Genomic DNA, 13,226 nt, shown 5'->3' on the forward strand with positions numbered 1-13,226 from the left:
AAACGGCCTGTTTCCATATTTCAGGGAATCTATATTCCCCAGTTAGTACTGGGATCTATTCTCTGTTAGTACTGGGATCTATTCCCCAGTTAGTACTGGGATCTATTCTCTGTTAGTACTGGGATCTATTCCCCAGTTAGTACTGGGTTATTTTCTCCTGTTATGACTGGGTCCTAATCCCCTGGTGTTCCTGGTCCGGCTCGGCCCATTGCCCTGTTACTATCCCGCTGTTATTGAATGTTTTCTCTCGGATCCTCCCATTCCCCGCCCTGCCTGCAGTATTATTTCCTGGTCAGACCCACACCCAGTGCCGCTGCCAGGACCCAGCTTCACCTCACTGCCAGTGCCGGATCCCCGCAGATCCCGATCTACACCATCCCGGATTCCCCAATGTCTACCCGGGGCTCCGAGCCGGAGGACAGCTCCCTGAAGCGCCGTTATTCCGAGCTCTTCTCGCGGCTCGATGTGAACCGGGACGGCCGCGTCGATGTCTCCGAAATACGGGCAGCACTTCAGGCTCGGGGCCTGCACCTAGAGCCCGAGGCCCAGCAGGTGGGGAGCCTGGAAACAGCCGCTGGGGGTGGGGAAGATGGAATACGCGGGTGTGGGGGTGCCTGGAAACCGGGGCAGGGTGTGAATGCGATTTGGGGCCGAAGACGGTAACTAGGTGCCCATTCAGAGTGACAACTCACAAAGGGGTTTCCCCTGGTCACAGGCAGGGGCGGTTCCCCTGGTAACGGGCGGGGCGGTTACCATGGGCAGGGGCGGTTCCCCTGGTAACGGGCGGGGCGGTTACCATGGGCAGGGGAGGTTCCCCTGGTCACAGGCAGGGGCGGTTCCCCTGGTAACGGGCAGGGAGGTTCTCCTGGTCACAGGCAGGGGCGGTTCCCCTGGTAACGGGCAGGGAGGTTCCCCTGGTAACGGGCGGGGCGGTTACCATGGGCAGGGGCGGTTCCCCTGGTCACGGGCAGGGAGGTTCCCCTGGTAACGAGCGGGGCGGTTCCCCTGGTAACGGGCGGGGCGGTTACCATGGGCAGGGGCGGATACCCTGGTCACGGGCAGGGAGGTTCCCCTGGTAACGAGCGGGGCGGTTCCCCTGGTAACGGGCAGGGGCGGTTCCCCTGGTAACGGGCAGGGCGGTTACCATGGGCAGGGGCGGTTCCCCTGGTAACGGGCGGGTCGGTTACCATGGGCAGGGGCCGTTCCCCTGCTCACGGGCAGGGAGGTTCCCCTGGTCACGGGCAGGGAGGTTCCCCTGGTCACGGGCGGGGAGGTTCCCCTGGTCACGGGCGGGGAGGTTCCCCTGGTCACGGGCAGGGCGGTTCCCCTGGTCACGGGCAGGGCGGTTCCCCTGGTCACGGGCAGGGCGGTTCCCCTGGTCACGGGCGGGACAGTTCTCCTGGTCACGGGCAGGGAGGTTCCCCTGGTCACGGGCGGGACAGTTCTCCTGGTCACGGGCAGGGGCGGTTCCCCTGGTCACGGGCAGGGGCGGTTCCCCTGGTCACGGGCAGGGAGGTTCCCCTGGTAACGGGCGGGGCGGTTCCCTTGGCCATGAGCAGGCAGCTCACGTGGTAACGGGCAGGGCGGTTCCCTGATAATGGACCAGTAGGTTCCCCTGGTAACAGACATGGTGATCCCCTGGTAACAGGCAGGGGTGTTCCCCTAGTAACAAACAGGGAGGTTCCCCTGGTAATGAGCAGGGTGACCCCCTGATAATGGACTGGGAGGTCCCCCGGTGCTGGATAGAGAGCTTCACCCGGTGACAGGCCGGGAGGTTTCCCCCCAGTGACGAGCATGGAGTATCCCTGGTAACAGACAGGGAGGTTCTCCTGGCAATGATTAGATTACTTACAGTGTGGAAACAGGCCCTTCGGCCCAACAAGTCCACACCGACCCGCCGAAGCGCAACCCACCCATACCCTACATTTACCCCTTACCTAACACTACGGGCAATTTAGCATGGCCAATTCACCTGACCCGCACATCTTTGGACTGTGGGAGGAAACCGGAGCACCCGGAGGAAACCCACGCAGACACGGGGAGAATGTGCAAACTCCACACAGTCAGTCGCCTGAGTCGGGAATTGAACCCGGGTCTCAGGCGCTGTGAGACAGCAGTGCTAACCACTGTGCCACCGTGACGCCCACAAATGGGCAGGGAGTATCCCCGGTAATTGACAGGGAGCGTATTCCTGTGCAATTTGTGAATGCGGGTTCCCTCTTTCACCTTTGTCCTTCTAAACACTTCACAGTCCTTGTGGAGATGAAGTCCCATCTTCACCTTGAGAACACCCTCCATTGTGCTGTGTAGTGCTATCACCTATATAAATGGAATAGACTTTGAACAGATCTACCAACTAAAGACTGGGCATCCATAAAACATTACAGAGCAATACAGGCCCTGCGGCCCTCATGTTGCACCGAACTGTGAAACCAATCTGAAGCCCATCGAACCTACACTATTCCATTTGCATCCATATGTCTGTCCAATGACTATTTAAATGCCCTTTAAGTTGGCGGGCCTACTACTGTTGCAGGCAGGGCATTCCATGCCCCTACTACTCTCTGAGTAAAGAAACTATCTCTGACATCTGTCCTATATCCATCACCCCTCAATTTAAAGTAATGGACATGTAGTGCTGTGGGCCATAACAGCAGCAGAATTTTACGCCATCACAATCTGCAACCTCATGGCCTGACAACTCCATTCCACCATTACCGTCAAGCTGGGCAATCGACCCTGATGCAATGGAGAGTGCAGGAGGGCATGCCAGGAACAGCACCAAGCATACCTGAAGATGAGATGTTAACCTAGTGAAGCCACTAAACAGGACTACTTGCATGGAGAAAGTGAGGTCTGCAGATGCTGGAGATCAGAGCTGAAAATGTGTTGCTGGAAAAGCGCAGCAGGTCAGGCAGCATCCAAGGAACAGGAGATTCGATGTTTCGGGCATAAGCCCTTCTTCAGGAATGAAGAAGGGCTTATGCCCAAAACGTCAAATCTCCTGTTCCTTGAATGCTGCCTGACCTTCTGCGCTTTTCCAGCAACACATTTTCAGGACTACTTGCATGCCAAACAACATAAACATCAAGTGGTAGACAGAGTTGAGTGATCCTATAAGCAACAAATCAGCTTTAAACTTTGAATGTCCTGAAACATATAGTTGTGAATGGGGATAGACGTTAAACTACTCAGTGGAGGAGGAGACTCCACAAATATCCACATCCTCAATGATGGAGGAGCCCAGCAAATCAGTGCAAAAGATAAGGCTGAAGCATTCGCAACAATATTCAGCCAATCATGCCGAATGGATGATCCATCTCAGCCTCCTCCGATGGTCCACAGCATTATAGTTACCAGTCTTCAGCCAATTCAATTCACTTCATGTGATGTCAAGAAATGGTCGGAGGCACTAGATACTACAAAGGCTATGGGCTCTGACAACATTCTAGCAATAGTACTGAAGACTTGTGTTCCAGCACTTGCCGCCCCCCCCCCCACCCAAGCTGTTCCAGTACAGTTACAACACTGGCATCTACCTGACAATGTGGAAAATTGTCCAGGTATGTCCTGCAGATACAACACAGGTCAAATCCAAAATGGCCAGTTACTGCCCCATCAGTCTATTCTCGATCATCAGTAAAGTGATGGAAGGTGTCATCAGCAGTCCTATCAAGCAGTACCTGCTCAGCAATAACCTGCTCAGTGATGCCCAGTTTGGGTTTCACCAACTCCTGACCTCATTACAGCCTTGGATCAAATGTGGACAAAACAGGTGAATTCAAGAGGGGAGGGGAGAGTGACAGCCCTAGACATCAAGACTACATTTGAATGAGTGTTACTTCAAGGAGCCCAAGCAAAACTGGAATCAATGGGTATCGGGGGAAAACTCTCCGCTGGTTAGAGTCATACCTGATACATAGGAAGATGGTCATGGTTGTTGGAGGTCAGTCATCTTAGCTTCAGGATATCTCTGTAAGAGTTCCTCAAGGTAATATCTTAGGCCCAACCATCTTTAGCTGCTTCATCAATGACTGTCTCTTCATCAGAAGGTCAGAAGTGGGGATGTGCAATCGTCAGTGTACAATGTTCAACAACATTTCTGACTCTTCAGACACTGAAGCAATCTGTGTCCAAATGCAACAAGATATGGACAATGTCTAGGATTGAGCTGGCAAGTGGCAAGTAACATTTGCGTCACACAAATACCATGCTATGACCATCACCAATAAGAGACAATCTGACCACCATCCCTTGACATTCCGTGGTGTTACCATCACTGAATCCTGCACTATCAACATCCTGGAATGATTTGGAGATGCCGGTGTTGGACTAGGGTGTACAAAGTTAAAAATCAACAGGTTTGGACCATAGCTTGGTATTGTGTGATTTTTAATTTTGAACATCCTGGAAGCTATCATTGATTAGAAACTGAATTGGACTCACCATATAAATACAATGGTTGCAAGAGCAGTTCAGAGGTTAAGAATACTGTGGTGAGTAACTCACTTCCTGATTCCTCAAAGCTTGTCCACCATCCAAAAGGCACAATTCAGGAGTGTGATTGAATACTCCCCACTTGCCTGGATGAGTGCAGCCTCAACAAACGCAACATCATCCAGGACAAAGCAGATTGGTACCATATTCACAAAATCCACTCCCAATGCTCAGTAGCAGCCGTGTGTATGATATATAAGACGCACTGCAGAAATTCACCAAAGGTCCTCAGACAGCACCTTCCAAACCCACGGTCACATCTACCTAGAAGGATAAGGAAATAAGGTACATTGGAACTCCAGGACCTTCAAGTTCCCTCCAGGTCACTCACCATCCTGACTTGGAAATATATTGCCATTTCTTCACTGCTGCTGGGTTAAAATCCTGGAATTTCCTCCTTAATGGCATTGTGGGTAAACCTATAGCACATTGACTGCAGTGGTTCAAAAAGGCAGCTCACCACCTTCTCAAGGGGCAGCTAGGGTCAGGCAATAAATGCTAGCCAGCCAGCGACACTCACATCCAATGAAAAAAATGAATAAATTAAAAAAAGCACCCTCTATGCCATCCCTCCTCTCCCTCTTAAACACAAGGAAAGGACTGCGAATGCTGTAAAACCTAGCAGGCCTGGCAGAATCTGTGGAGAGAAAGTAGACTTAATCATACAATCCCAACTATGTGGAAGCAGACCATTTAACATCAAGTCCACACTGACCCTCTGATGAACATAACCCTATGCCTGTAACCCTACATTTACCATGGTTAATCTACCTCACCTGCACGTGGAGTCATAGATATACAGCATGAAGACAGATCCTTCAGTCCAGCTCATCCATGCCAACCAGATATTCTAAACTAATCTAGTCCCATCTGCCAGCACTTGGCCCATATCCCTCTAACCCTTCCTATTCATAAATCTATCCAGGTGCCTTTAAATGCTGTAATTGTACCAGCCTCTACCATTTCCTCTGGCAACTCATTTCCATACATTTACCACCCTCTGTGTGAAAATGTTGCCCCCTAGGTCCCTTTTAAATTTTTCCCCTCTCACCTTAAACCTATGGCCTTCTAGTTCCGGACTCCCCCCACCCCAGGGAAAAGACCGGTCTATTTACCATATCCATGCTCATCATGATTTTTGATAGATAGATTACTTACAGTGTGGAAACAGGCCCTTCGGCCCAACAAGTCCACACTGACCCTCCTAGGAGCAACCCACCCAGACCCATTCCCCTACATTTACCCCTTCATCTGACACTACGGGCAATTTAGCATGGCCAATTCACCTAACCTATACAGTTGTGGACTGTGGGAGGAAACTGGAGCACCCACAGGAAACCCATGCAGACACGGGGAGAATGTGCAAACTCCACACAGACAGTGGCTTGAGGTGGCATTGAACCCAGGTCTCTGCTACTGTGAGGCAGCAGTGCCACCACTGAGTCATTGTGCCACCCTTAATGTTTTGAGTCCAATTCTGAAGAAGTGCCACTGGTCCCGTAACATTGACTCCACTTTCCCTCCAGATGCTGCCAGATGTGTAGTTTTTTCAGCAATTTCTATTTGTGTTCATCTCTACCTACCTTCTGCTTTCTCCCATCCCTCATCCCAGCCCTCCCTGCCCCCACTACACAATTCACCCCCCCCCCACCTCCAAAATCAAAACCTTGAACGATGCTGCAAAAAGAAGGCAGAGTTCATCATTGCAGTGTCTCTGTGGAAAAGTTTCCACAGCGACAATGGATCAAATGTCCTCTTTTTGTCTAGAATTCTTGATTCTCAACCAATTAGCACAATTGGACACATGATCCTTCCTATATTGTACAGTCTATTAGATATTGTACATCTAATTTTTCATTCACAAGTTTATTACATTTTGTTTTTGACACAGAAAATATTTCGTTCTGCGGGCAAAGAAAATAGCGACCAACTGGACTTTGCAGAGTTTAGTAACTATCTCCGAAACCATGAGAAGAAACTTAAACTGGCCTTCAAGAGTTTAGATAAAAATAATGATGGTCAGTATTCTTATATCTTGCCACAAAAGAAATGCACCTATTAAATCTCTTAGGGTGGTAGTCTGTCACTTTCTCTATCCCTCAGACTTGTACAGTGTGGCACTCCATGTGCCCTCTGTCCTATGTTATGTGTTACTATCCGTACTCCTCATCTTGCACAATATCTCCCTTTCTCTCCCCGTGTGCCCCTCAGTCTTGCACAGTGTATCTCTCTCCTTGTATCCCTCAGTCTTGTGCAGTCTCTCTCTCATTGTACTCATCAGTCTTGTGCAGTATCGCTCTCTCTACCTGTACACCTATCTGGTGCAGTTTCTTTCTCCCTGTACGTCTCAGTCTTGGACAGTATTTCTCTGTGAGGACTGCAGATGCTGGAGATCAGAGTCGAGAGTGTGGAGCTGGAAAAGCACAGCAGGTCAGGCATCATCTGAGGAGTAGGACAATTGACGTTTCGGGCATAAGCCGTTCATCAGGAGTGAGGCTTGTGGGCCGTGGACTGAGCGATAAATGGGAGAGTGTGGGGCTGGGGGGGGAAGGTGGCTGGGAATGTAATAGGTAGATGAGGTGGAAGTGATGGTGACAGGTTGGAGAGGAAGGTGGAGCAGATAGATGGGAAAGATAATGGACAGGACAGGAGGGCGGTGCGGAGTTGTAGGCTTGGGACTGGGTTAAGGTGGGGTGGAGGAGAAATGAGGAAACTGGTGAAATCCACATTAATCCCATGTGATTGCAGGGTCACAAGGCAGAAGATGAGGCATTCTTTCTCCAGGCATTGGGTGGTTAGGGTTTGGTGATGGAGGAGGCCTAGGACCTGCATGTCCTTGGTGGAGTGGGAGGGGGAGTTGAAGTGTTCAGTCACAGGGTGCTGAGATTGGTTGGTGCGGGTGTCCTAGAGATGTCCTCTGAAACTATCCGCAAGTTGGTGTCCTGTCTCCCTGATGTAGAGGAGACCACATCGAGTGCAACAGATACAATAGATGACATTTGTGGAGGTGCAGGTAAATTACTGTCAGATGTGGAAGGATCCTTTGGGGCCTTGGATGGATATGAAGGGTGAAGGTTTGCACTTCCTGCAGTGGCAGTATAAGGTGCTGGGAATGGGGTGAGGGCATGGATCTGATAAGGGAGTCGTGGAGGGAATGGTCTCTCTGGAACACTAGGGAGGACACTATATCCCAAATGGTTGGGTCTGTTTGTAGATAGCAGAAATGGCGGAGGATGATGCAATGTATGTAAAGGTTATTGGGATGGGAGGTGAGGATCAGGTGGTTTCTGTCCTTGTTGCATTGGGTGGGGTGGGGTTCAAGAGCGGAGGTGTGGGAAGTGGAGGAGATGCACTGGAGGGCATCGTCGACCATATGGGAGGGGAAATTGCAGTTTTTGTAGAAGGAGGCCATCTGGGATTTTCTATGGTGGAATTGGTCATTTTGGGAACAGATGTGGTGGAGGCACAGGAATTGGGAATAAGGGATATCATTTTTACGGAGGCAGGGTGGGCAGAGGTGTAGTCCAGGTAGCTGTGGAAGTCCATGGGTTTGTAATAGACGTCTGTGGTTAGTCGGTCGCTGGAGATGAAGAGATCCAGGAAGGGGAGGGAGGTGTCCAAGATGGTCCAGGTGAATTTGAAGTCAGGGTGAAAGGTGTTAGTGAAGTTGATGACTGTTCAACATCCTCATGGGAGCACAAGGTACCACCAATATAGACATCGATGTAGTGGAGGAAAAGATGAGGAATGGTGCTGGTATAGCTGCAGAAGATGGACTGTTCCATGAAACCGACAAAAAGGCAGGCAGAGCTGGGGCCCATACGGTGCCCATGGCTACCCCTTTGGTTTGGAGGAAGTGGGAAGATTGGAAGGAGAAGTTGTTAAGGGTGAAGACCAGTTCAGCCAGGCGAGTGAGGATGACAATGGAAGGACAGCATGAGAGGAGGAAATGGAGGACTTGGAGGCTTTCGTCATGATGGATAGATGCATATCGGGACTTGATGTCCATGGTGAAGATAAGAGGTAGGGGGCCAGGGAAATGAAAGTCTTGGAGGTGGTGAGGGGCATGGGTGGTGTCCTGAACATAGCTAGGGTGTTCCTGGACTACGGGAGACAGGGCAGTGTCAAGGTAAGCAGAGATGAGTTCAGTGGGACAAGAGCAGGCTGAAACAATGGGTCGACCGGGGAGGTCAGGTTTGTGATCCTTGGTAAGAGGTAGAATTGGGCAGTGCGGGGTACACAGACGATGAGGTTGGACGCTATGGTTGGGAGGCCAACCAACCCCACCGCCCTGTCTCTGAACACTTCATCTCCCCCTCCCACTCCACCAAGGACCTGCAGGTACTAGGCCTCCTCTATCGTCAAACACTAACCACCCGATGCCTGGAGGAAGAACGCCTCATCTTCGGCCTTGGCACCCTGCAACCACAGGAGATTAATGTGGATTTCACTAATTTGCTCATTTCCCAGTCCCAAGCCTCCAACTTGGCACCACCCTCTTGACATGTCCATCGTCTTTCCCATCTCTCTGCTCCACTATCCTGTCCAACCTATCACCTTTCTCTCACCTTTATCTGCTATCGCATTCTTGGCTACTTTCCCATCCAGGCTCACCCTCCCTCCCATATATCTCAGCCCCCCCAGCCCATTCCTGATGAAGTACTTATGCCTGAAACCTCTGTTTTCCTGCTTCTCAGATGTTGCCTGACCTGCTGTGCTTTTCTAATATTTCTCTCTCCCTGTATTGTGTGTCTCTCCCTGTAGTCCTCAGTTTTGCACAGTCTCTCTCTCTCTCTCTCTCTCTGTACCCTTTAGTCCTGCACAGTGTGCTTCTCCCTACCTCCAGTCCTAACAGGATGATTCCTTTTGTTTGGGTATTTCACTGAAACACTGTTTTATTCTTTTAGGGAAGATTGATGCTGCTGAGATTGTTGAGTCTCTTAAGTCACTGGGAATGAATATCAATCTTAAAAAAGCAGAAAAAATTCTCCAGAGGTGAGCAGTTGTGATGAAGTTTCTCCCTATTTTCGTTATTGTGTTTCCCTGATGATGGCATCTTGTTTGCATGCTGTCCAATGAATCAAGAACATTCTGTGATTTAAATTATTGTTAAAATTATATGCCCCACCCCAAGTTTCCATGTTCAGTTTGAGGAGAACTGCCCTTTGAAGTGATTGGCGACAGAATGAGACAGCACAGGAACATCCGTTGGTCCCTGTGACTGCGCCAGGTCTCTGTCAGTGCCACCCAATGGAGTCCCATTGCCTGCTTTGGCCCCACATCCCTATGTTTTTTTTCTTCAACTAATTGAAGAACTAACCACGATGGTATAGTGGTTAGCACTGCTGCCTCACAGTGCCAGAGACCCGCGTTCAATTCCTGCCTCAGGCGACTGAATATATGGAGTTTGCACATTCTCCCCGTGTCTGTGTGGGTTTCCTCCGGGTGCTCCAGTTTCCTCCCACAGTCCAAAAATGTGCAGGTCAGGTGAATTGACTATGCTAAATTGCCTGTAGTGTTAGGGGTAGGGGAATAGGTCTGGGTGGGTTGCGCTTCGGCGGGTCGGTGTGGACTTGTTGGGCCGAAGGGCCTGTTTCCACACTGTAAGTAATCTAATCTAATCTAAAAAAAGTGGATAAATCCCCGGGACCTGCTCAGGTGTACCCGAGAACTCTGTGGGAAGCTAGAGAAGTGATTGCTGTGCGTCTTGCTGAGATATTTGTATCGTCAATAGTCACAGAAGACTGGAGGTTGGCAAACATGGTGCCACTGTTTAAGAAGGGCGGTAAAGACAAGCCAGGGAACTATAGACCGGTGAGCCTGACCTCGGTGGTGCGCACGTTGTTGGAGGGAATCCTGAGGAACAGGATGTACATGTATTTGGAAAGACAGGGACTGATTAGGGATAGTCAACATGGCTTTGTGCGTGGGAAATCATGTCTCACAAACTTGATTTGAGTTCTTTGAAGAAATAACAAAGAAGATTGATGAGGGCAGAGCAGTAGATATGATCTATATGGACGTTGGACAAGGTTCCCCATGGGAGACTGATTAGCAAGGTTAGATCTCATGGAATAAAGGGAGAAGTAGCCATTTGAATACAGAACTGGCTCGAAGGTAGAAGACAGAGGGTGGTGGTGGAGGGTTTTTTTTCAGACTGGAGGCCTGTGACCAGTGGAGTGCCACAAAGATCGGTGCTGGGTCCTCTACTTTTTGTCATTTACATAAATGATTTGGATGCAAGCATAAGAGGCACAGTTAGTAAGTTTGCAGATGACACCAAAATTGGAGGTGTAGTAGACAGCGAAGAGGGTTACCTCACATTACAATAGGATCTGGACCAAATGAACCAATGGGCTGAGAAGTGGCAAATGGAGTTTAATTCAAATAAATGCGAGGTGCTGCATTTTGGGAAAGCAAATTTTAGCAGGACTTATACACTTAATGGTACAATCCTAGGGAGTGTTGCTGAACAAAGAGACCTTGGAGTGCAGGTTCATAGCTCCTTGAAAGTGGAGTCGCAGGTAAATAGGATAGTGAAGAAGTGTTTGGTATGCTTTCCTTTAATAGTCAGTGTATTGAGTACAGGAGTTCGCGGTCATGTTGCATCTGTCCAGGACATTGGTTTGGCCACTGTTGGAATATTGCATGCAATTCTGGTCTCCTTCCTTTCGGAAAGATGTTGTGAAACTTGAAAGGGTTCAGAAAAGATTTAGATTAGATTAGATTAGATTACTTACAGTGTAGAAACAGGCCCTTCGGCCCAACAAGTCCACACCGACCCGCCAAAGTGCAACCCACCCATACCCCTACATTTACCCCTTACCTAACACTATGGACAATTTAACATGGCCAAGTCACCTGACTTGGTGAATAAGGATGTTGCCAGGGTTGGAGGATTTGAGCTATAGAGACAGACTGGGGCTGCTTTCCCTGGAGCGTCGGAGGCTGAGGGGTAACCTTATAGAAGTTTACAAAATTATGAAGGGCATGGATAGGATAAATAGACAAAGTCTTTTCCCTGGGGTTGGAGAGTCCAGAACTAGAGGGCATAGGTTTAGATTGAGAGGGAAAAGATATAGAAAAAACCTAAGGGGCAACCTTTTCACACAAAGGGTGGTACGTGTATGGAATGAGCTGATGAGGATGTGGTGGAGGCTGGTACAATTGCAACATTTAAGAGGCATTTGGATGGGTATATGAATAGGAAGGGTTTGGACGGATATGGGCCGGGTGCTGGCAGGTGGGACTAAATTGGGTTGGGTTATCTGGTCGGCATGGACCGAAGGGTCTGTTTCCAAGCTGTACATCTCTGACTCTATGTGGTCAATGATGCCCTCCAGTGCATATCCTCCACTTCCCACACTGTTATGCACTAAGCCAGACCATTCAAAACATTCTTAAGCAGGCAGCTCAAACCATAACTTTGCAACTTTTGGGGTGGCACGGTGGCTCAGTGGTTAGCACTGCTGCCTCACAGCGCTAGGGACCTGGGTTCAATTCCCACCTCTAGCGACTATCTGTATGAAATTTGCTCATTTTTCCCATATCTGCGTGGGTTTCCTCCGGGTGCTCCGGTTTCCTCCCACAGTCCAAAGATGTGCAGGTCCGGTGAATTGGCCCATAGTGTTAGGAGGATTAGTCAAGGGTAAATGTAAGGGAATGGGTCTGGGTGGGTTGCTCTTCGGAGGGACGGTGTGGACTTGTTGGGCTGAAGGGCCTGTTTCTACACTGTAGGGAATCTAATCTAATAAATCTAACTAGTTTCGGTAAGCGAACAGTGAGAAGTACCCGGGTTAAGTTAGCAAGGTCGACTACTAGATTTTAAAACAGACAAAAATTTATTCACAAAATAACACAATGAAATACAAAGCACAGAATAAAGAACCCCTACAGAACTCAGTATATCCTAACTAGGCTTAAGGATGTTCTTACAAATATACGCAACAGTCCCAATAAGCAAACTCCCTTTTAAAACCCGGTATAAATGGAATACATGCCTACAGATTGAAGTTGAAGGGCTGAAAGAGAGAGAGTTTCCACACAACTCCCTGTTGAACTTCTCATCAATTCAAGATTGAACTAAACTGCTCAGCTCAGAGAGCTGATCATTATATAGGTCACTTCTAAAACATGATCACTTTGGTCTCTCAAAATCCTTTTCATCTCTGTGCCAAACCAGACTAACAGGAGCCCTGCCCAGTTTATTATCCCTCTGTTCTTGATTTTTTTTCCCAGAGTATCCTTGAGCCAAGGAACAGCTTTTAGGAAAAATAAAGGGCCGAGCGTTGTGACAGTACCTCCACCCTTGAACCCCACCCCACCCAATACAATAAGGATAGAACCCGGCTGATCCTCACTTTCCACCCCACCAACCTTTGTATACATCATAATTCACCGCCACTACCACCACCTACAACCAGACTCCACCACTAGGAATAAATTTCCCTCCCCACCCCTATCCGTGTGCCCTCCGCGACTCCCTTGTCAGATCCGCACACCCCACCAGGCCACATCCCACTCCAGTAAAAAATGAGGTCTGCAGATGCTGGAGATCACAGCTGCAAATGTGTTGCTGGTCAAAGCACAGCAGGCCAGGCAGCATCTCAGGAATAGAGAATTCGACGTTTCGAGCATAAGCCCTTCATCAGGAATAAGAGCTCTTATTCCTGATGAAGGGCTTATGCTCGAAACGTCGAATTCTCTATTCCTGAGATGCTGCCTGGCCT

The 13,226-nt window shown here is 49.3% G+C and overlaps 1 protein-coding gene across 1 annotated transcript in view; it reads left to right on the plus strand.

The window, feature by feature from the left end:
• Window positions 1-286: 286 nt before the first annotated feature.
• The window catches only part of LOC132819214 (mitochondrial adenyl nucleotide antiporter SLC25A24-like), a 106,527-nt gene continuing 93,587 nt past the window's right edge, over window positions 287-13,226 (plus strand). The window contains exons 1-3 of the mRNA XM_060830679.1: window positions 287-552; window positions 6,389-6,515; window positions 9,405-9,492. Coding sequence (XP_060686662.1) covers window positions 391-552; window positions 6,389-6,515; window positions 9,405-9,492 — 377 coding nt within the window. The 5' untranslated portion in view covers window positions 287-390. The remainder of the gene's footprint in view (window positions 553-6,388; window positions 6,516-9,404; window positions 9,493-13,226) is intronic.

This window comes from Hemiscyllium ocellatum, chromosome 9 (genome assembly GCF_020745735.1).
Source record: "Hemiscyllium ocellatum isolate sHemOce1 chromosome 9, sHemOce1.pat.X.cur, whole genome shotgun sequence".
Taxonomy (NCBI): domain Eukaryota; kingdom Metazoa; phylum Chordata; class Chondrichthyes; order Orectolobiformes; family Hemiscylliidae; genus Hemiscyllium; species Hemiscyllium ocellatum.